A 22,893-nucleotide genomic window follows, 5' to 3' on the forward strand; every position below is an offset into this window, starting at 1 on the left:
CCCCCCTGAGAATTTTTTCAGGAGCCGCCACTGGTGCTTGATGGTTTTTGCGACTGCACTTGAAGAAACTTTCAAAGTTCTTGACATTTTCCGTATTGACTGACCTTCATGTCTTAAAGTACTGATGGACTCTCTTTCTCTTTGCTTATTTGAGCTGTTCTTGCCAAGGCATAGGGTGACTATTTGAAGAATCTCAAATATAAAAGAAATGTTGATTTGTTTAAAACTTTTTTGGTTACTACATGATTCCATATGTGTTATTTCATAGTTGATGACTTCACTATTATTCTACAATGTAGAAAATAGTAAAAATAAAGAAAAACCCTGGAATGAGTAGGTGTGTCCAAACTTTTGACTGATACTGTATATATGCAAAGAAAATCACAGCACCCCCCACCCCCAAACATCTTTCTGGCTATGACACTACACCACTTCTAAAATCTTAACAACTTGGATGTGCTCACATTTCATGATTTCCTTGTTGATCCTGCCCTGCTTTTCTCAGTTGTGTAGGGAAAAAATGCTGACACACAAACAGTGAGCTGCTTTATTAGTGTGCACATTATTATGTGCAGAAACATCAAAAAAGAGACGGAAGTGCAGAATATGGACTTGATATTAAATAATAATGACAATATGAAATTATATTTTGGGTTTGTGTCATGGTAGGACGCAGATGTAATATTGGTGGAGTTCATTTTGCATGGCCCGGTGCCCAAGGTGAGTGGAGATTTCACTTAAGGACCAATGGTATGGTCTAACACAGGGTTGCCCAACTGTGTTACTGGAGAGATACCCTCCTGCAGGTTTTCGCTCCAACCCCAGGTGTTACTAACCTGATTCATCTCATCAACCTGCTAATTATTAGAATCAGGTGTGCTAGATTAGGGTTGGCGCAAAAACCTACAGGACGGTAGCTTTCCAGCAACAGGGTTGGGCAAGTCTAACATATTCAAATGCCGCACAACCAGGGCACCGGGCAATGTAAAACGAACTCGCCCATTGAAAAGACGGCTGCATTCACGCCACTGCTCCAGCAATTTGTCTACGATTTATCTCGGTCCATGTTGTTGTTGCTATCATCTTTGCCATCGTTTTGGCACAGTTTCTAAACCCAGAGACTTCCGGGAACTCTTGCGAAGCAGACTAAGTAGACCAGGCCGGGTATGGGGTTTGAGAAGTCAATGAAATAAGTGAAAAATTATTCCTTAGTTGTTAATTTTCTCGAAATCTATAGGCACAAACTAGATTCGAGCCAATGTCTTAAGTAGTTGAACATGTTATTACTCCAAACTCGTGAAAGTGACTAAATGACACGTTTTCATTTTCGTCAAAAAACACTTTATATCGAAGGAGTGCCTTTGATTTGACATTTTTTTTGATTTGACGCAGTTCGGCGCGAGACGACGGTTAGACCCGATGACGTATTTCTGCGCTTAGCTAGCCGACGTCGCCATGACATCGCCTACAAGTGTGATCAGGGATTTCTATTGGATACGCAGTTTTAGCCTATCTTCATACTCATGTCTTTGATTTTGGTGTCACATGCTGAATGCGTATTGGCAGCAATCCTTGCCCAATCGCGTCATAGCACTGCTTATGCTACAAGATGCACAACCAACATTTCTGACATGTCAGAACATTTTCGGGACATCTGACAGGGGTCTGGAGAACAGAACAGCTATCATCGGTGCGTCCTTGACCCGCTCAAACTACGCGAGTCCCAGATGTACTGATCCTAGCCGAAGTTCAGAGGATTTGACCCCAATCATGAAAATGTGTCTGGGACGGCAAAAACATGGCGAATTCCTGACAAAATCGTGTAGCGTATGCCTGGCATTATACCTGTGGTTGCGAGTTGCTTGACCGCTGGAAAAGGACACACTAACATGCGTTTTGCTACCACCTATTGTATTGGCGGTATTCATCGAAAGGCTGAAGCAGAGGATTGAAACCCCTATCCCGTCTAAATTAGCTACATAGTGATGCAGTGCACTTTTGGGCTGTCTTTAATTGTACATCCAACATTTGAATGAGACCCCAATTCCTAGGGGAAGATTGGAACTATCATTCAATTAACATTATGTTGTATGGATGACTTTACACAACTGGAAGACATTTACATTTGATCTGTACTTTTTGAAAAGCCTAAATTCTGAGTCAATTTAAACACACTCAAGGAGAGGCAGCAATATGACAGTGAGATATTTATTAACTTGGGAAGTAAAGTGAGTGCGGTACGTTTTCACAGCCTCTGTCCCCTCCACTGAAAACAAAATCATAGGTAGTGTGTACATTTTACATTTTACTCATTTAGCAGACGCTCTTATCCAGAGCGACTTACGGTTAGCGAGTGCATACATTTTCATACTGGTCCCCTGTGGGAATCGAACCCACAACCCTGGCATTGCAAGCGCCATGCTCGACCAACTGAGCTACACGGGTAACAGTGATAACGCCAAGTAAAACTGAAATTATAAAAACTTAAAACACAAACTATAAATATCCATCAACAAACCTCTTATAGCTTATCAGACACATTTCCACTTGCTGAACACATACTACTGAAATAAAACATACAGCCTTTTCTTAGTAAAACACAAAAGTAAAAATGAAATAAATACAGTACAGTCTTTCCACCATATAGTCAGACACATTCTATTCACAGGCTTGCACACAAGCTGTCCGGTTACCACAGACACAGCGGGTGTAGTAGCATTTTATCAGTGCAGGAAATGCTGATATGGAAAATGGGATCAACAATCAATATCTTACTGATTTAAAAAAAAAGACATACATCAAATAATAACTAACTGAAAGTCAAGGGGGTTTGCATGAGTAACTCTGCTGTGAGGGCAGTCTGATGATGATACGCATCTTCTCGTAAAAAGTTAGTTTTTAAAAATGAAATTCTTGAGTTAGTAAGTTACTCTTTAAAAATAACTATATATGTTTATGTGTATAATACACATTTGTGTAAGAGATAATCCTACATTTAATCTATGACATGTATGTAAACTCCAACAAACATTTCTTACATCAGCAGAAGTAGTGAGGCACAGTGAGAAACTATAGTGTGAATACTTAACACGTCCTCCTTCAAGGTGATCACTGATTTGACAGGAAAGTGGTGAACTAGGGCCGGATTGGCTGGGAATATTTCAAAACGCACGCAGGCATGCACACACACAACAACTCTGCTGAGAAGAGTTCACATCCAGTAGTTCTGTTCCAGTAGAAGGTGTGCCCACCAGTCTGCCTGGCTGTGGGTTCTTGCAGGGGAGGGTAGTGGTTGATAGGGGACAGTCTCCTCAGGACAGGCCATAGAGGCTGTCTGTAGGTCATTTATATTAGTATGTGTAGGTGTGTGTGTATATAAATATGAGTACTCAGTTCTTGTTTCTCTGCAGCGCCTCACACAGGTTTTGGTTGGGATCTGGTTCCTGTGTCATGACCTCCACACTTTCCCACTCTCCGCTGCGGCTTGACCGTTTCACCGCCTCCACCACCGTCTGCACGTACAGCCCATCCTCAAACGTTGACGCCATGGCAACCGGCCCCTGCGCCCATGACCGACGCTCCTCCTGTGCCTGGAAAGCATATTTTAGAGCTGTAACCATGGAGCCTAGCCCCCGCAGGTGTGGCAGGGGGACATCCTTGACCTCTTGTCCCGTCCCTCCGCTGTCCCCTAGCAGCAGCTCCTCCCCGTTCCCTCCATTGCGCTGCCCGTACAGCTCTGTCCCCCTGGCAATCAGCCTCCCTGCTGAACCAACAACCATCACCTCGTGGACGAAGGCCCCCGGCATGTTGAAGTTCAGAGTCACAGTGCAGCACACTCCTGACCCAGTCCCAGTCCCCGCCCCGCTACCAGAATGAGACCCTCCCATCAGCATCTGGAAGAAACAGAAGTCATCGCTGGTGACGCGGCGGATCCCGCGGATCGCTCCATTCTGCCGCACGAACGTCCGGAGAAGGCCGTGCACCCGCATCGCCCGTGCTCCCGTCAGGTGACTCAGCAGGTCCACGAGGGTAGAGCCAACCGTGTGGAGCCCGCCACCCCCCATCAGCTCCTCGCAGGTCCAGCCGTATGATTGGTCGAGCAGACTGGGGCCATAGACACGGGCGTCACACACCTGCAGCTCACCCACGTATCCCTCCGCCAGCAGCTGCCGCATTGCTACGAACGCTGGGAGGAAGCGCAGAGCATTACCCACAATGCTCAGCAACTGGGGGTAGTACCGCGCCGCAGTCACCATCTTGAACGCGTCCACAGCGGTAGCAGCCTTCTCACATACCACATTCTTACCTATCCCTACGAGAGAGAGAGAGAGAGAGAGAGAGAGAGAGAGAGAGAGAGAGAGGTGTTCCTGAAAATGCCTCTATGCTTCAACAACCACCATGTGTGTATGTAGGTTGTGGCACCATCTATTAACTGTGTGTGTGTGTGTGTGTGTCTCTATGCAAATATAACCTCAGCCCTGACCTTAAAGCCCCACCCAACACAGGGAGTCCACTATTCGACCGGACACAGGAGGAAGTACATACTGTCCAGACCCCTCTGCCGCACGCACACACACACGCAAACAGCACGTCCCTCCCCCAGAGCAGGGAGGGACCTTCCGGTTGGTGGAGACACTCTCAGGAAGCAGGAACTAAAGCAGGAAGATGAGGTCAACGCTCAGGAATTCACCCAGATAAGACGGTCAATTCACCTCCTCTGACATCATAACCTACCAGTACCTCAAAACTCACGATTCAGTTAAAGCGTATAGCCAACTATTGTAAATCAATCAGAATACAGTGATAGACAGAGAGGGCTCAATAGAGACTAAGAGAAGGGAGGTAGTGAGAAAGAGGAAAAGAGAGAGCCTCAGCCATGGAGAGAGAGAGATGGGGGGAGGGATGTATGGGAGGTATGAGTCCAGACAGATTAGAAGAGGAATGCACCGATTATCAGTGTTCATCAGAGACTGTATTGTTTATGTAAGTTTGTGGAAGCATTGCTTCCCTATGGCCTCGTCAAGTGTTTGTGTGCTATGAAAGCACAGTAAGAGTATTCTGTATGTTGCCTGAGTGTTGTGTAGGCATTGTGCCAACGTTTGTGGTGTAAACACTGGGATTGATTACCCATGCTCTCCCACAGGGCAGGAAAACCCAACTGTGTGTGTGTACAAGTGTGCATGCATGTATTTGTGTTGTCTTACCCAGGGCTTTGACTGCAATCTGCCGTGTGAGTGGGGGTGAGATGTAGATGCAGACAAGGTCAACATCAGGGTGCAATAAGACATCGTCCGATTGGCTGGTGTGAAACGGAATGCCCAGCTCCTGCGCCAGGGCGCATGCCTCCTCCTCGCTCCTCCCCCAGAGCGCGCGTACCTCAAACCCTTCCCCCCGCAGCAATGGAACTAGCACCCGTGCTGTACTCCCTGTGCCAAACACACCAACACCAGGCAACATTGCTGCCACTCCTCTCCACTGTATGTCTGGTCTGCACCACACAGACACGCAAGCATCCCAACGTCGTCCTACTCCCACCACTCTTCTCTCACAGAGGGAGCGTCTGCTGTATGCTGTTGCCTGGCAACACAGAGAAAATGTTTTAGAATTATTATTATTATTATATACATTGAAGAGACTAAGCGTTGTTTTAATTTTACATGTATTGCTCGATTATGAACTTGTTATATAACCAGTAATGTCCACAACTAGCTGCTCCTCTGTCCAACTATCTACACATTAGCTACAGGTTGTTACACCAGATGTGATTTAACCAAAGATTTTTGGTATCCATTACTGGGAGTTACAGGTTTGCCTATACAAAACGTTGCCAGAGATTTTTCAACAAACCTGGTTATGATTGAGACAGATGGGTCCAGTCCAAAGTGTCGCATGTCATGATGACACTCATGTTTCGATCAATGAGAGAAGATTTGAAATAGACAAGATGGCGGCATACACATTGTTGGATTACTTCAAAACGCACCACCTGCAACTGGACATTTTAAAAGATAAGTTTGGCCGAATCCAGAACGAAGATAGTGTCGCCAATATCAGGTTAGTTTAAACTTATTCTTGAAAACAATACGATATTCATACCTATGGTTTTATGGCTGATAGCCGAGTAGTTTACACAACAGAACAGCAAAGACTGCTACTTGTGCATGTGTGAGATAAGCAGAACCATAGCTCTCAAACTCCCTACAGTTCTCAGCCATTAGCTTCCCCCATGACTGCTTCGTATGAACTACAACCCCGACGCTGTGTTTTACCATTTAGAAACATCAAATCATCACTTGCGATATGGCCATTATCTCTCATCAGCGAGAAACAATCCTTCAAATAAAGAAGATACACTTACTGTAGCAGTTTTGCACAGTTCCATACAGCTACAGTGGGGAAAAAAAGTATTTAGTCAGCCACCAATTGTGCAATTTCTCCCACTTAAAAAGATGAGAGAGGCCTGTAATTTTCATCATAGGTACATAACAACTATGACAGACGAATTGAGGAAAGAAAATCCAGAAAATCACATTGTAGGATTTTTTATGAATTTATTTGCAAATTATGGTGGAAAATAAGTATTTGGTCACCTACAAACAAGCAAGATTTCTGGCTCTCACAGACCTGTAACTTCTTCTTTAAGAGGCTCCTCTGTCCTCCACTCGTTACCTGTATTAATGGCACCTGTTTGAACTTGTTATCAGTATAAAAGACACCTGTCCACAACCTCAAACAGTCACACTCCAAACTCCACTATGGCCAAGACCAAAGAGCTGTCAAAGGACACCAGAAACAAAATTGTAGACCTGCACCAGGCTGGGAAGACTGAATCTGCAATAGGTAAGCAGCTTGGTTTGAAGAAATCAACTGTGGGAGCAATTATTAGGAAATGGAAGACATACAAGACCACTGATAATCTCCCTCGATCTGGGGCTCCACGCAAGATCTCACACCGTGGGGTCAAAATGATCACAAGAACGGTGAGCAAAAATCCCAGAACCACACGGGGGGACCTAGTGAATGACCTGCAGAGAGCTGGGACCAAAGTAACAAAGCCTACCATCAGTAACACACTACGCCGCCAGGGACTCAAATCCTGCAGTGCCAGACGTGTCCCCCTGCTTAAGCCAGTACATGTCCAGGCCCGTCTGAAGTTTGCTAGAGTGCATTTGGATGATCCAGAAGAGGATTGGGAGAATGTCATATGGTCAGATGAAACCAAAATTGAACTTTTTGGTAAAAACTCAACTCGTCGTGTTTGGAGGACAAAGAATGCTGAGTTGCATCCAAAGAACACCATACCTACTGTGAAGCATGGGGGTGGAAACATCATGCTTTGGGCCTGTTTTTCTGCAAAGGGACCAGGACGACTGATCCGTGTAAAGGAAAGAATGAATGGGGCCATGTATCGTGAGATTTTGAGTGAAAACCTCCTTCCATCAGCAAGGGCATTGAAGATGAAACGTGGCTGGGTCTTTCAGCATGACAATGATCCCAAACACACCACCCGGGCAACGAAGGAGTGGCTTCGTAAGAAGCATTTCAAGGTCCTGGAGTGGCCTAGCCAGTCTCCAGATCTCAACCCCATAGAAAATCTTTGGAGGGAGTTGAAAGTCCGTGTTGCCCAGCGACAGCCCCAAAACATCACTGCTCTAGAGGAGATCTGCATGGAGGAATGGGCCAAAATACCAGCAACAGTGTGTGAAAACCTTGTGAAGACTTACAGAAAACGTTTGACCTGTGTCATTGCCAACAAAGGGTATATAACAAAGTATTGAGAAACTTTTGTTATTGACCAAATACTTATTTTCCACCATAATTTGCAAATAAATTCATTAAAAATCCTACAATGTGATTTTCTGGATTTTTTTTTCTCGTTTTGTCTGTCATAGTTGACGTGTACCTATGATGAAAATTACAGGCCTCTCTCATCTTTTTAAGTTGGAGAACATGCACAATTGGTGGCTGACTAAATACTTTTTTCCCCCACTGTATGGGTGCTTCCATCCTACACTTCCACTACACTTCAAGTTATGCTTACACACAGGTGTCCGGAGCATGCTAGATTGTTAATTAGCACAGGTGGTCGCCTTTTGTCTTCAGTTTGTTTTCCGTAAACAAGCGCTGTAACATGGAGATATGGCAGTGTGGGAACACTAACCCTATCAAGGTCTGTATAAATGTAACCTTTTGTTTTCTGAAAATTATTTCTCGCTGATATGAAAGATAAGGTTCATATGCTTCCAAAACCTTACCGCAAGCGATGCATGTTAATGTTCAGACCGAGCGACGGGGATCTTAACAAAACTCCCCCCTACAGAAGACGCCTTTGTCCAATGACTCTTATTATGTGTAATGGAACTGAGAGTCATGATCAAGGGCTAGGCAGAACAATATATACACTGAACAAAAATATAAACGCAACTTGTAAGTGTTGGTCCCATGTTTCATGAGCTGAAATAGAAGATCCCAGAAATCTTTCATACGCACAAAAAGCATATTTCTCTCAAATTCTGGGCACAAATTTATTTAAATCCCTGTTAGTGAGGATTTATCCTTTTCCAAGATAATCCATCCACCTGACAGGTGTGGCATATCAAGAAGCTGATCAAACAGCACGATCATTACACAGGTGCACCTTGTGCTGGGGACAATAAAAGGCCACTTTAAAATGTTCTGTTGTCACAACAATGCCACAGATGTCTCAAGTTGAGGGAGCATGCAATTGGCATGCTGACTGCAGGAATGTCCACCAGAGCTGTTGCCAGAAAATGTAATGTTCATTTCTCTACCATAAGCCACCTCCAAAGTCATTTTAGAGAATTTGGCCGTACGTGTAAGGCGTTGTGTGGGCAAGCGGGTTGGTGATATCAACGTTGTGAACAGAGTGCCCCATGGTGGCGATGGGGTTATGGTATGGGCAGGCATAGACTACGGACAACAAACACAATAGCATTTTATCGATGGCAATTTGAATGCACAGAGATATCGTGACGAGATCCTGAGGCCCATTGTCGTGCCATTCATCAGCCGACATCACCTCATGTTTCAGCATGATAATGGCAAGGAACTGTACACAATTCCTGGAAGCTGAAAATGTCCCAGTTCTTCTATGGCCTACATACTCACCAGACATGTCACCCATTGAGCATGTTTGGGATGCTCTGGATCGATGTGTACGACAGCGTATTCCAGTTCCCGCCAATATCCAGCAACTTCGCACAGCCATTGAAGAGGAGTGGGACAACATTCCACAGGCCACAATCACCAGCCTTATCAACTCTATGTGAAGGAGATGTGTCGTGCTGCATGAGGGAAATGGTGGTCACACCAGATACTGACTGGTTTTCTGATCCACACCGCTACCTTTTTCTTTAAAGTATCTGTGACCAACAGATGCATATCTGTATTCCCAGTCATGTGAAATTCATAGATTAGGTCCTCTTTTATTTTAATTGACTGATTTCCTTATATTAACTGTAACTCTGTGAAAAAGTTGCGTTTATTTTTGTTCAGTATAGATAGGTTAGCTTGTTAGCTAACATGAACTAACCAGTGGCTGGGGAGGCAGAAGCCCAGGGGTCCTGGATAAGGATTTTGAAAATCGATGAGCTCTTTATAACCACTATTGTGACTAGGATATATTTTGGTGGTCAGCTACAGTACCTTCGCTTAGCTCGATGACTTTTGATCCGCCGAGTGCTAGGAGGCGATGCCCGTGTACCTGCTGATGTGATGACGTCCCCCGCCTCCGTCGGACTCCCGGTGCCGTTTAATCCGTGGCAGCGAGACTCACCATTCACATTCAGGTCAAAACTTCATGGTATCAGAGCAAGACTCTCAATTTATTAACACTTCTGTATTCTCAATTTATTCATACTTCTGTATTCTGTCTTGAGTATACTTTTCGAGGTTTCAAATTAGGTATTCGCGTTCGCCCAGCATCCGTCTTTCTACACGAAGTTGTCCTGATGCGTCTGCGCAGTGTTGTCCGAGAGACAAAATTCCAGTCACGCCCATCTGAGCAACGCCCGGACTGGTTTCTAGGAGGAGCCGAATCTCCCAAGCCATCAAGACCCACGCCATTGGCCGTTCGATAGCCAATGGGCTCTCAGCAATGCGTTCACCGCCGCGTTTGAGGAGAAGCAGTCTGCCTACAGCAGTGCCGCGTCCAACCAGCTAGCACGATTGACTGACAGCGAGTTAAATGCCACGCTACATGTAAATTAAGCAAGGTAGCTAACGAATTAGATATGGTTTACGAGTAGAATTGCTTGTTTTCAGATACAAAAATAGAGCTAAAGTTGCCTCATTGGTATGCCGCATTGCACTTCATGAAATCAAGAAAAAACTGTCGACTTTGACAGACTGAGCAGTAACCTTCATGCTGACCACACCGCCCGCGTTGCAAAATAAATGTACACATTCATGTTATTCAATCATTGCACCCACACCGCTGGCGCTAAAATAGAACTTGGTTCAATTTGTGACGCTTAACGCTTTGCAGGTCCCGCCTCTCCCATCTCCTCATTGGTTTTTAGGAGCATGTACCCACGTGGGTGATTGAAAGTTGAACTGAGGTCCACACTCCAGTCCAGTTGGTGGTGGTAATGCACCTTAAAGTTGGTTGCCAACCGAAATATAAAATCCAAACAAGAAGAAGAAGCCTGAAGGAGGAGCGATTACTAGAAACGAGATCAATTTACACTTTTATCTGTGGATTAATTGTCGGAGTAGAGGACCTTGTGCATTTCAGGTAAAACAACAACCCAATGTTTATATCCCAGGACAAATTAGTTAGGAACAGTAAGCTCGCTAGCTAAATTGCCATTCTGGAATTAAATAACAAATACAGCATATACTTTCACTCCTCTACCTTTACCTTATAAACTGCCTCAACCCCCCACAATCATTTGTTTTCTTCTCCAAATTGGGGTTAGTGGGGCCCCTCAACAGCATTTTTTAAACGGGCCCCCAATTCGCTAAGTCCCCTGCAAGTAGGCCTATTGAGAGCACTCTCTCGGAGGTGAATTACCTCTGAGATGATGTACAAGTGAGCGCTCTCAGACTTGTCTATCAACCAAAAGCTATTGTAATATTTTACATTATATACAAGTCAATTGTAATGATGAGTCATAAATCCTAGACAATCATTTTCTAAATATTTTCATAAATCACTGAGCCTTCACCTCCCCTCTCCAATAAGTTTATTCTCACACAAGTCTAACAAGTGCCCTTCTGAGGGGAAGACAGAGGGGACAGCTGATTGGCTGATAATTAATGTATTCAAAACCAGGAAGTTTAGTAGTAAGAGACAACTCAAGTTTTTTTTTTTTTTAATCAACTGATAATCAGCAATTCAGCTTTATTAAACATAGACATATGTACATCATTGTTATCGACTCCTTGCCTTAGGGTATATGGTAGCAGGACACAATGCAACTAACGTTATACAGACAAAATGAGAAGAGGCAGTCCATCAGCATAACTGTAGTTTCTGTATCTAAAAACCTGATTCTACTCGTAATCCTATCTAATTCGTTAGCAAATTTGCTCAATTTACATATAGCGTGGTATTTAGCTCACTGTAAGACTCCGACGGTAGCTAGCTAGCTACTTTTCCGCTTTGGACAAGGCAGACTGCTTCTCCTCAGACGCGGCGGTGGAAGTGTTGCTGAGAGCCCATTGCCAATCGAACGGCGTGAGTCTTGATGGCTTGGGAGCTTCCCCGAAATAATATTTATGTTTACTGCGGAGGGGGGCTACAAACGGATTACTGAGCTACTGCCCGAAAGCTGACCGTTTACCAAGAACCAAACAGAACGAACGAAACGGGCCTACCTGCATTTTTCCAATAGAAACGTCCGTTTGCATTTTCCGTTTGGAGTAAAGGGTTTGTTACTAAACGTTTTGCAACAGAATCGGCGTAATGATTACACCACAGAGTATCGAATGCGACCGTTTGAATTTATTTTTATTCAGACTGTAATGTGATTAGCTGGGTCGATTGTGAAAACTGGGGGCAGCATGACAGAGGGCATTAGATTAGTGTCTACAAACTATAGTGCTTGTATTGGTTGTGTCTTTCAGGTTTCTCTGATGGTTAGAAGTGCCTTTGCTTCCTCAGGGCTTCAACTCCAGTCTCCTTTCTCATCCAAAGGCCCTTACAAATGCCAACGCAACGCTAGACCAGACTACTGATTAAATCAAATCAATTTTATTGCAGTGATATTTGACAAACAAAAGACAATGCCATATTCAAACAAATACAACACATTTACACCAGGTTACATGGTCTTGTCCTGGATGTGTTTGAATGAGCGTCTACAAATAATAAATGAACAGCTGTTAATAGATATTCAATCAAATATACAACATCAGCCCACAACAGTATGATTTGGGCTGATCATTCTCAATATAGGCCAATCATTTTCTCCTCGGTTTGGGAATGACGTAGTTACCACTTGTTGCCACAGGAATGAGGAGCTTTCGGGATTCCATTGGGAGATATTTCTCTATCAACACATTCACCGGCATGCTATCAGTCACAAACCCCTGTCTGGAGAGAAAAACAGAGTTAGAGAAAGACGAATGCACGCGCACACACACGACAAGGAGATTATAGTACATACTGTACACTTAAACAGCTGATGAAACCAGAGCTATACACAAACCTCCGCATCAGCAGCTCTACGTCCTCCACCTCAATGGTCTTCCTCTTGGCGTGAGCAGCAAACGTCTCCAAGTCATCAGCTAGTCGGTCAAAGTAGCGCTCCATTCTGGCAAATCCATTTTATACATACATGCATTCATCAATCAATACATTATCTTTAAGTAAGTCCTCTATTCTGTCACTAATACGTACGTCAATTAATTTAACATCAATTATAAAATAACAGTTGCATTCTGATGTTTTCCTGTCTGAAAACAGACAGTTACATCACTAAATGTATATATCACTTAATGTGTAAGTGAATGAACATAAGCACTTTTTCCTAAGATGGGTCTAGTCTCTTACATCTCCTTTAGGACAGGGTAGACATCTGTAGACACCTTGGTCTTGGCGAAGTGTTTGAACACGCTCATGATGTAGCTCTTAGGGAGACCAGGGTCCTTCTTGGCTGATCCAGCCCGCTTTCCCCTCACCGCTTTGGGCTTCAACGCAGCTGCAGCACCAGCTGAAACACTGAGGCCCCAAAACACAACAGATTAGGTCACAAGCTTGCATAAGCTAGCACACGTATAAACACACAGTACTACTACTAAAATGATTGCATGTCTTTGTGTGTGACTTGCCTTGGTTGAAGGTTTTTGAGAACAGTGGGTGTGGCCAGGGGGTCAATGGGCAGAGCATTCCTCTTCTCTCTGACAAACGCAGGTGTCTTCATAGACAGCTCTGTAGGAAAGAAAGGGTTAGTCATCACAGCATATTTACATTTAAGTCATTTAGCAGACGCTCTTATCCAGAGCGACTTACAGTTAGTGAGTGCATACATTATTTTTTATATATATTTTTTTCATACTGGCCCCCCATGGGAATCGAACCCACAACCCTGGCGTTGCAAACGCCATGCTCTACCAACTGAGCTACATCCCTGCCGGCCATTCCCTCCCCTACCCTGGACGACGCTGGGCCAATTGTGCGCAATTGTGGATCTAACCTTCACACTGGATACCATCCTCCTCTTCCACATCATCCCAGTCCTCATGGTCAGCTGGGCTCTGGGCAGTGATGGGGTGCAGGGATGACGTGCTGCTGTGAGGGGCATTGTTCTCAGGTTCAAAGGTAATCTCTAAGGGAGGCATGGAGTTCTCCATCTCCTCATTGCCAGGGCTGGTGGCTGTTCTACTGAAACCTTCCAGCTCATCTTCCTGGGGCAACGGGGAGGGAGGGGCACTGCTAAGGGTTACTGTGCGGGGATTGGCGCTCTCACTAGCTCCCACCTCCGGCCCGCTGTGCCACTCACCAGCAGTGTCCCCCTCTGACCTTCTGCCTGCCCACCCTACAAACACACACACAAAGACATCAATAAAACAGTCTCACAAATACTATATTAAATAATAGAATAGACCCACTAACATTATTTTTCAAACTTCAAAAACACTGAACAGTCTTGTTGACGAGCAGTATTTGAGCCAAGTGGAATACTGTCCACGTCGGCCAATGTCACATATTTCATTATCACATCGCGCTCTCATCACCAACCTGACTCACCAGTCTCTGTAGGATGGAGCTCTGCTCCCATGCTCTTGTAGCCCCTCCCTCCTTCCATCACTCCAGCAACCTTGACTCCACCCTCTGAGCAATAAGCTCTCCGACTGATGTGCATCGCATCGTGTGCTAAACTCTGTGATGTCAAACCTTTTTCCTGCCCTTCTTCAAATACCTGCTCCCCATCATCTGCTACATCTTCTGTCTGAGGTTCAGCCATCTCTTCTTCTTCTTCTGTCTGAGATTCAGATACCTCTTCTTCGGCCTGAGATTCAGCCATCTCTTCTTCTGTCTGAGATGCAGCTACCTTTTCTTCTGTCTCAGATTTAACCATTTCTTCTTCTTCTTCTTCTTCTTCTTCTTCTTCTTCTTCTTCTTCTTCTTCTTCTTCTGTCTGAGATTCAGCTACATCTTCTGTCTGAGATTCAGCCATCTCCTCTTCTGTCTGAGATTCAACTACCTCTTCTTCTGTCTGAGATTTAACCATCTCTTCTTCTTCTTCTGTCTGAGATTCAGCTACATCTTCTTCTGTCTGAAATTCAGCTACATCTTCTTCTGTCTGAAATTCAGCTACCTCTTCTTCTGTCCGAGATTCAGCTGCCGCTTCCTCTTCTGTCCAGGAGTCAGCTACCTTTTCTACTTCTTCTGTCCGGGAGTCAGCTACCTCGTCTACTTCTTCTGTCTGTGATTTGGACTCCTCTCTCTGCCCAGCATCTCCAGCCAAATCCTCTCCATCTTTGTTGTCTACTTCCATCTCATACTCCTTTTGTTCCCCAACCTCCTCCATATCATTCTCCTCCTCATCCTTCATTCCTCCCATTTCTCGCTGGATCTGTGTTCCTGTGATGGTGTCTTTGTCCTGCGTGGCGATAGTGAAGGTTGTCGCTGTGTCAACAGGCAGGGCGTAGAGCGCCGTGTTGCTGGTGATTATGTCATGGGTGATGTCAGGGGCGGTGAGGTCACTCAGTCCCAAGGTGAACCCCTCGGACCGAACAGTCTCACTGAGACCCTGCTGATCCTCCCTAACACTCAGCTCTGAAAAACAGGGAGAGAGAGGTGGGCGTGGGAAGAGAAATAGGTGGAAGAACTAGGTTTAAGTTCTACTATTCACACAAAATGTGGTCTTAAATAAGAGTCTCAATCTCATATTGTTCCAGATAATTTAAGTACATATCAAACAATATAATACACAGAACAAAAGACAAGCAGAGATATAAGGGGGAATAAATGGGATAGGATGAGAGGATGCAGAGGAAGGGGCTTACCAGTGTTTCCACCCATCGCCACCTGTCGATTCTGTAGGGCCTTGTCAAACTCCTCAATGCTAATTTTTTTACGATTTGCTACCTTCCTTTGAAATCCCCTTTTCTCAGTCCGAACGTCCACAAAGGGTGTTTTCAGAGAGAGGGTGATAGAGCTACAAAATGTGTGAGAAAACACCCTCAGTTACATTTCTGACATTCACTACTGAAATTCAATGAGAGAGCATAAATGTTTCCCATTTGCAGCTCTTTACCTTGGAGAGGCAGAAGACTGGGATGAGAGGTATTTTTCTGTTGCAGTGCCACCTTCACCCTCTCTGTCTGCAAATAAGGAATCCACAAACATAAAATTCTATCAGAAAGCGAATACATCCATAATCAGACTCTTAACCAACATGCTCCAAGACAGCTTCTACCCCCAAGCCATAATACTGCTAAAATAGCCATTAGACTGCTAAATAGTTAATTAATGGTTACACAGACTATCTGCATTGATCCTTTCTTGCAGTGACTATATGCACTCACAATACTACACACACAATCATATGCTGCTGCTACTCTGTTCTTTATTTTACTCTTATTATTATTATTATTATCTATTATGATGCCTAGTCATTTTACCCTGCCTGGTCCTCTGTAGCTCAGCTGGTAGAGCACGGCGCTTGTAACGCTAAGGTAGTGGGTTCGATCCCCGGGACCACCCATACACGAATAATGTATGCACGCATGACTAAGTCGCTTTGGATAAAAGCGTCTGCTAAATGGCATATTATTATTATTCATGTACATACAGTATCTACCTAAAATACCTCATACCCCTGCACATTGATCTGGTACTGGTACTCCCTGTATATACAGTTGAAGTGAGAAGTTTACATACACCCTAGCCAAATACATTTAAACTCAGTTTTTCACAATTCCTGACATTTAATCCTAGTAAAAATTCCCTGTCTTAGGTCAGTTATGATCACCACTATTTTAAGAATGTGAAATGTCAGAATAATAGTAGAGAGAATGATTTATTTCAGCTTTTATTTCTTTCATCACATTCCCAGTGGGTCAGAAGTTTACATACACTCAATTAGTATTTGGTAGCATTGCCTTTAAATTGTTTAACTTGGGTCAAACGTTTTGGGTAGCCTTCCACAAGCTTCCCACAATAAGTTGGGTGAATTTTGGCCCATTCCTCCTGACAGAGCTGGTGTAACTGAGTCAGGTTTGTAGGCCTCCTTGCTCGCACACACTTTTTCAGTTCTGCCCACAGATTTTCTATAGGATTGAGGTCAGGGCTTTGTGATGGCCACTCCAATACCTTGACTTTGTTGTCCTTATGCCATTTTGCCACAACTTTGGAAGTATGCTTGGGGTCATTGTCCATTTGGAAGACCCATTTGCGACCAAGCTTTAACTTCCTGACTGATGTCTTGAGATGTTGCTTCAATATATCCACATCATTTTCCTTCCTCATGATGCCATCTATTTTGTGAAGTGTACCAGTCCCTCCTGCAGCAAACCACCCCCGTGCTTCACGGTTGGGATGGTGTTCTTCGGCTTGCAAGTTACTCCCCTTTTCCTCCATACATAACAATGGTCACTATGGCCAAACAGTTCTATTTTTGTTTCATCAGACCAGAGGACATTTCTCCAAAAAGTACGATCTTTGTCCCCATGTGCAGTTGCAAACCGTAGTCTGGCTTTTTTAAGGCGGTTTTGGAGCAGTGGCTTCTTCCTTGCTGAGCGGCCTTTCAGGTAATGTCGATATAGGACTTGTTTTACTGTGGATATAGATACTTTTGTACCTGTTTCCTCCAGCATCTTCACAAGGTATTTTGCTGTTGTTCTGGGATTGATTTGCATTTTTCGCACCAAGTACGTTAATCTCTAGGAGACAGAACGCGTCCTCCTTCCTGAGCGGTATGACAGCTGCGTGGTCCCATGGTGTTTATACTTACGTACTATTGTTTGTACAGATGAACGTGGTACCTTCAGGCGTTTGGAAATTGCTCCCAAGGATGACCAGACTTGTGGAAGTCCAAAAAAAAAAATCTGAGGTCTTGGCTGATTTATTTTGATTTTCCCATGATGTCAAGCAAAGAGGCACTGAGTTTGAAGGTAGGCCTTGAAATACATCCACAGGTACACCTCCAATTGACGCAAATGATGTCAATTAGCCTATCAGAAGCTTCTAAAGCCATGACATCCTTTTCTGGAATTTTCCAAGCTGTTTAAAGGCACAGTCAACTTAGTGTATGTAAACTTCTGACCAACTGGAATTGTGATACAGTGAATTATAAGTGAAATAATCTGTCTGTAAACAATTGTTGGAAAAATTACTTGTGTCATGCACAAAGTAGATGTCCTAACCAACTTGCCAAAACGATAGTTTGTTAACAAGCAATTTGTGGAGTGGTTGAAAAACTAGTTTTAATGACTCCAACCTAAGTGTATGTAAACTTCCGACTTCAACTGTAGTTCCATTGTTGTGTATTTTATTCCTCTTGTGTTACTATTTGCATTATTCTTTTTTAACTCTGCATCGTTGGGAAGGGCTCGTAAGCAAACATTTCACGGTAAAGTCTACACCCGTTGTATTTGCCGCATGTGACAAATAAAATTGTATTTGATTTAAACCTGAAACCATGAAAAGTGGGATTGTCGGTGGGGCAAAATGAGCCGAACAGAAAATATCTTCTCATATAGAGCAGTTAACCAGTATGCTTAATCACGCCCTCTCTAACACGTTCAGAACATGCTCCAGTTACAGATATCACACAAACTTAACCATGCGCACAAACTGTACAGTGCCGACCTTGACCTTACCTTCACCATGTTCAAGCTGCCTGTTGAATGCTGTTATGTTGAGACTCCGACGTGGTCGCTTCCTGCTTAGTCCCTTCACTGTATTTGACAGGTTTACTGTGGTGGTCATGTCAGGGAGATCCAACTCAGACAGCCCTGTACTAGTAGACACACACAAAAACAAGGTGTGAACGCACAAACACATCACCACACCAATAATGCAGAGGGCTGTGTGTCCTGAGTGCACCTCTGAGGATATCGTCCATCTCTGTCAGCATACCTTGGGCGGTTGCTGTGAAGACCGGAGTTTGTGGAGGGCAGCTCTGGCTCCTTCCTGACTGGCCAGTCCTGAACCAGCAGGGATGTCTCCGGCTCTGACCAATCAGAGAGGTGACAGAAAAGCAACAAGACAAAGATCACTGAACAACAGGCCATAATGTGCCCATGATGAGCATATAATAAACATACATATTACCCCACTCTCTCACTGTGACATGACAACACTCACCTGTCTGCAGGATCCCCCTGAGTAGGTATCTAGGTGTGATGTCATCGTCATAGAGAAGTGAGGCTGTGGCTGGTGCAGGCGTGTTTATCTTCCTGACTCCCTCTGATATAGTCCGCCTCTTACTGGGTGGCACTGGCAGGGAAGACCTGGAAGTGCTCTGTAAGAAAAAAGACAAATGCTGATGAACTCAACACAACACAAGCCTTGTTTAAAACAGTCCCTCTGCCCTACACAGACAAACGGACAGAAAGAATGACATCCAAAGTAATGCCGGGCGGACACTACATTACTTTAAAAATCCTAATATCACTGAGCCTCACACATTAAACTACCGTCTTTCCTGTAGTTGTTTGTCTTGCCAACATAGTGGTGCACAAACTAAAGATGGGGGGGGGGGGGGTCACACACTACAATATTATTCACTTGGACGTAAGATTATTCACTTGGACGTGAGGATTCACACTTGCCATACAGAGTTGAAATATCTAGCCAATACATTTTTTATTGAATAACATTGTGTGTAAAGCGCTTGTCAGAGCTGTAACGAATTGACACTTTAGCAAGTACAAACGCATACTAGTAGTAGTCATCGCTCCTGCTCGAGAGTTCTGGGTGATGCGATACAACGTCATCATCTTGCTGATCACAGTTCTCAAATATTCTCGTTGCATATGTCACACTACACACAGAGTTTGTGCAGATAAAATCAAACATGTTTGAAAATATCGGGACGTCTGGGACTGTTCAAAGACAGGATCGGTAGCCCTCATATTGCGTCTCTGACCCGCTCACATTAAACGAGCGTAGGTAATGTCCGCGCGCCCAGAGTAGGCAAGGACATGGGGATTTTGTCTCCGATCTCAAAAACGTGTCTGGCACAGCTCAAATTGGGGCCAAAATCACGTAGTATACACCCGGCTTAACCTGACCTCACGAAGCTTCTTTTTGATGCTCTGTTTGAGGGCCTCCTGTGGGGTAAGGGCCCCAACATCACTCCTCCTTAGTCTGATACTACGTCTGACTCTGGACCCCGGGGACTGGAACTGAGCCTGGGAGGCACTAGAGAGGACATAACACACATGGCTTATTCCACTAAAATTGAGATATCACAGTCGACAAGCGAGAGCCTGTCAACCTAACAGTAGACAACCGCTAGCCAAAGCAAGTTTAGTTGATATAGTAGTAGGTACCGTGGGTGACACTTTTCGACAGTGTTGATTTACCTGCGGGTAATTGGGGACCTGGAGGACTCCGTATGAATTACATTTTGCAGGAGAATCCGAGCAGACACGTCCTCATCTACAGAATCCATGGCATAACGTTCAGTCTGTCGAAACAGAAGAAGTCAACGTCATCGATATTCTGGAAATAAAGCTGTCAGCATGTCAATTAACTAGCTAGCTAACTACTGGTTTAGTACTTACTAGCTAGCGTTAATGCAAATAAACACATAGCTTACTACTTCTGAAAGTAAGTAAGCGAGGCGACTAACGTGTTTAAAGTTAACTTCGTTAACGAGTTAGCCTAGCTAGCTATCCAAGCTAAGCTAAAGTTAGCTATATCATACACTGACTGACACAATCAAGGAATTTTACCGAGTGGTGTTCATGATACGTTAGATTAGTGTCGCCTTTTTATGTGGAAAAACAATGTTTTAATGTGGTATTGTATGATAGTATCCTAAGCTTGCTAGCTAGTGTTTACCTTTTAGCGGTTGGCTCCCGCGTTTAAAATTCAAGTGAAAACTCGCGAGATGATAGTTTTGCGAAGTGGAAAATATATTCGGGTATGCATTTTGGGACTTGTAGTTTATTTTAGTTCTGATTCACGCTTGCTTGGAAAGAAGTAATAATGGATACAATAGTTAAACATTCATCAAAATAATAAACTTCTGAGATATTATACACAAATACGTCAAAAAATATATTAAATGTGCGCAACACTAAACAAAATGTCATCTTTTGAGGGCTGCCTACTTAGGACACAAAACAGGAAGTTGTAAGCATTGTGGGACGTGTAGTTCCGCTTTGAGGCCGATCGGCTTGATAACAACGCGAGGAAGAACGAAACAAAAATAAATTAGATACAACTTCAATAGATAAACTTATCATCAGATTTTCGTTGTAATAAACATGCCTGGATTCACCTGCTGTGTCCCTGGCTGCTACAACAACTCTCATCGGGACAGAGAGCTGCGGTTCTACACATTTCCAAAGGATACCACGCAAAGGGAGATTTGGCTCAAGAACATCTCCCGGGCCGGGGTGAGCGGCTGTTTTAGTACCTTCCAACCCACTACGGGACACCGCGTCTGTAGCGTACACTTTCCCGGTGGCAGAAAGACCTATACCGTTCGAGTACCGACGCTCTTCCCGCTGAGAGGAGTGAATGAACGCAAGAACCGAAGGGGCAGGAACAGGAAAGCGTCTGTGGCGGCTCCTGTTCCAGCCCCCAGTCCTGGCAGCATTGTCATCAGCAACGTTGTTTCGACAGCCGCTGGGAACGCTCAGAGCGATGCAGTCACCGACACAGCTGCTACTGGTGGCCCTATCGTGGTGCAGATCGGCCCGGACGGCGAATACCTCGGACCTGTAAATCCACCCGCGCAGGGTGACGCGACCTGTTTTACTGCAGTCGTCTCCAGCTCCACTGACCTGGCCGGGGGCGACGAAACCCCTGCGGACGCCGCGGCCGCTGTCCAGCAGCAGACCGTGCAGTACTACAGCGTTGTCAGCAACCCGCTGGACCACGCGTACTCGCTGACCACCGGGACCACCTCGGCCGAACTGCTTCGGAAGCTGAACGAGCAGCGGGACATCATCGCACTCATGGAAGTTAAGATGAAGGAGATGAAGGCAACCATCCGCCAGCTGCGCGTGACGGAGGCCAAGCTACAGGAGGAGGTGCGCGAGCGGGACCGTTTGCTGTCCGCAGGAGTAGCGGTAAAGAAAATATGACCATAATTCACACCCAAAGGATGGATAGCTAAAGACCGTCGCGACCTAAGACTCTAACGTGAGATGAATCGGGTCCGTGGAGAACAGAGCAAACCCTCTTTTGTACGAAAGCGATGACAATTTATTTTCAATAGAGGAGATAGCTACTTTTTCGTCTACTAATGCTATTTTTGGCTAGTTAGTTGATAGTAAAAATCCCATAGTTGCCTATAAAACATTACCCAATTTAGTCCACCCATGTGTTTGCTAAGTGCAAGCAGCCTTTTAGGGGAGTGTAAAAACATTGGCGAATGCGTACTTGTGGATCTCCTGGCTGCAACTCTGTAGCCTACTTTCGACATAGAACATTTTAAATGGGGATGGGGGAATTATTAGGCCATTGTTTTGTTGTTAAGCTGTTTGTGTGTCTGCAGTTGAATTCTCCTTGCAGAATATTGAACACCAGCTTTTCAGTTCAGAGGCCATCCTCCAAAACAAGGTTGCTCTGTGACTCTGACTGTGGGAAAATGTGCTTGGCATCATGGAAGTATGTGTGCTTATGAGGTGCCTATTTCCACCAGAGACCTGTCTTGATCCATGGCTCCATCTGATTGTAAGGCTTTTACACCACCTAAATGTTCACTGTGACCTAAATGTTCACTGTGACTGCGTGTCTCAACCTTCTCCTCACAAATGGTTTGATACAGTATCTGCAGAGTTGCTACTCAAGCATGGATGTTATGTTAACCTCTGACTGTTGAACTTTGACCTGACAGCAATTACTGTCATGTGATGACTGTTCTGAAACTTAAACCATATCAATTTGAAGTAAATTTCATTATGAAATAATATATCCTGAGTTGTTTCTTTATCTGTTTAAATTGATGCATGAGTGTTATCAGTTATCCACTCATTTCTTGGGTATAGCTCAGTAGGTTGGATCATATCATGTAGTTGATGTCTATAATTTATATTTACCTTTTCAATTGAAACTGACATTCTCTTAGAGAAATCCACTAAAGCGAACACCATAAGGATCTAGAATCATGACTTAATCTTATCTTGATTATTGGCCTAACATATATGGTCAAGTGTTGCAAAAAAAGACCTAGTTAAGCCGCAGCTGGCCCAGAACAGAGCTGCACGTCTTGCTCTTCATTGTAATCAGAGGGCTAA

General features: G+C 44.3%; 3 protein-coding genes across 5 annotated transcripts; 1 reads left to right on the forward strand and 2 right to left on the reverse strand.

The window, feature by feature from the left end:
- Window positions 1-2,194: 2,194 nt before the first annotated feature.
- LOC311111815 (glucose-fructose oxidoreductase domain-containing protein 2-like) lies at window positions 2,195-9,993 on the reverse strand. 3 transcript variants are annotated; one of them, XM_084154678.1, is made up of 4 exons: window positions 9,667-9,979; window positions 5,848-5,992; window positions 5,205-5,577; window positions 2,195-4,312 (listed from the first exon to the last, which is right to left on the reverse strand). In XM_084154678.1, the coding sequence occupies exons 3-4, from the start codon at window positions 5,455-5,457 to the stop codon at window positions 3,390-3,392; spliced, it is 1,176 nt and encodes a 391-aa protein (XP_084010804.1). In that variant the 5' UTR covers window positions 5,458-5,577; window positions 5,848-5,992; window positions 9,667-9,979; the 3' UTR covers window positions 2,195-3,389. The 3 variants fall into 3 exon arrangements, with proteins under 3 accessions (XP_084010804.1, XP_084010805.1, XP_084010806.1); XM_084154679.1 differs by lacking the exon at window positions 5,848-5,992 and having other exon boundaries at window positions 9,667-9,993; XM_084154680.1 differs by lacking the exon at window positions 5,848-5,992 and having other exon boundaries at window positions 9,725-9,979.
- A 2,197-nt stretch (window positions 9,994-12,190) lies between these two features.
- Window positions 12,191-21,195, reverse strand: LOC311111837 (uncharacterized protein). Its single transcript, XM_084154735.1, has 14 exons — window positions 20,928-21,195; window positions 20,005-20,108; window positions 19,711-19,840; window positions 18,782-18,938; window positions 18,554-18,647; window positions 18,295-18,434; window positions 15,729-15,795; window positions 15,478-15,629; window positions 14,216-15,247; window positions 13,662-14,003; window positions 13,297-13,396; window positions 13,019-13,186; window positions 12,675-12,779; window positions 12,191-12,559 (listed from the first exon to the last, which is right to left on the reverse strand). Exons 2-14 carry the CDS (start codon window positions 20,091-20,093, stop codon window positions 12,427-12,429), a joined length of 2,709 nt encoding a protein of 902 aa, XP_084010861.1. The 5' UTR covers window positions 20,094-20,108; window positions 20,928-21,195; the 3' UTR covers window positions 12,191-12,426.
- On the forward strand, window positions 20,841-22,554 carry LOC311111839 (THAP domain-containing protein 11-like). The gene has a single exon (XM_084154741.1). The coding sequence runs from the start codon at window positions 20,914-20,916 to the stop codon at window positions 21,736-21,738; it is 825 nt and encodes a 274-aa protein (XP_084010867.1). The 5' UTR covers window positions 20,841-20,913; the 3' UTR covers window positions 21,739-22,554.
- Window positions 22,555-22,893: the final 339 nt, after the last annotated feature.

Source organism: Coregonus lavaretus (genome assembly GCF_964263955.1).
Source record: "Coregonus lavaretus genome assembly, chromosome: 37".
Lineage (NCBI taxonomy): Eukaryota > Metazoa > Chordata > Actinopteri > Salmoniformes > Salmonidae > Coregonus > Coregonus lavaretus.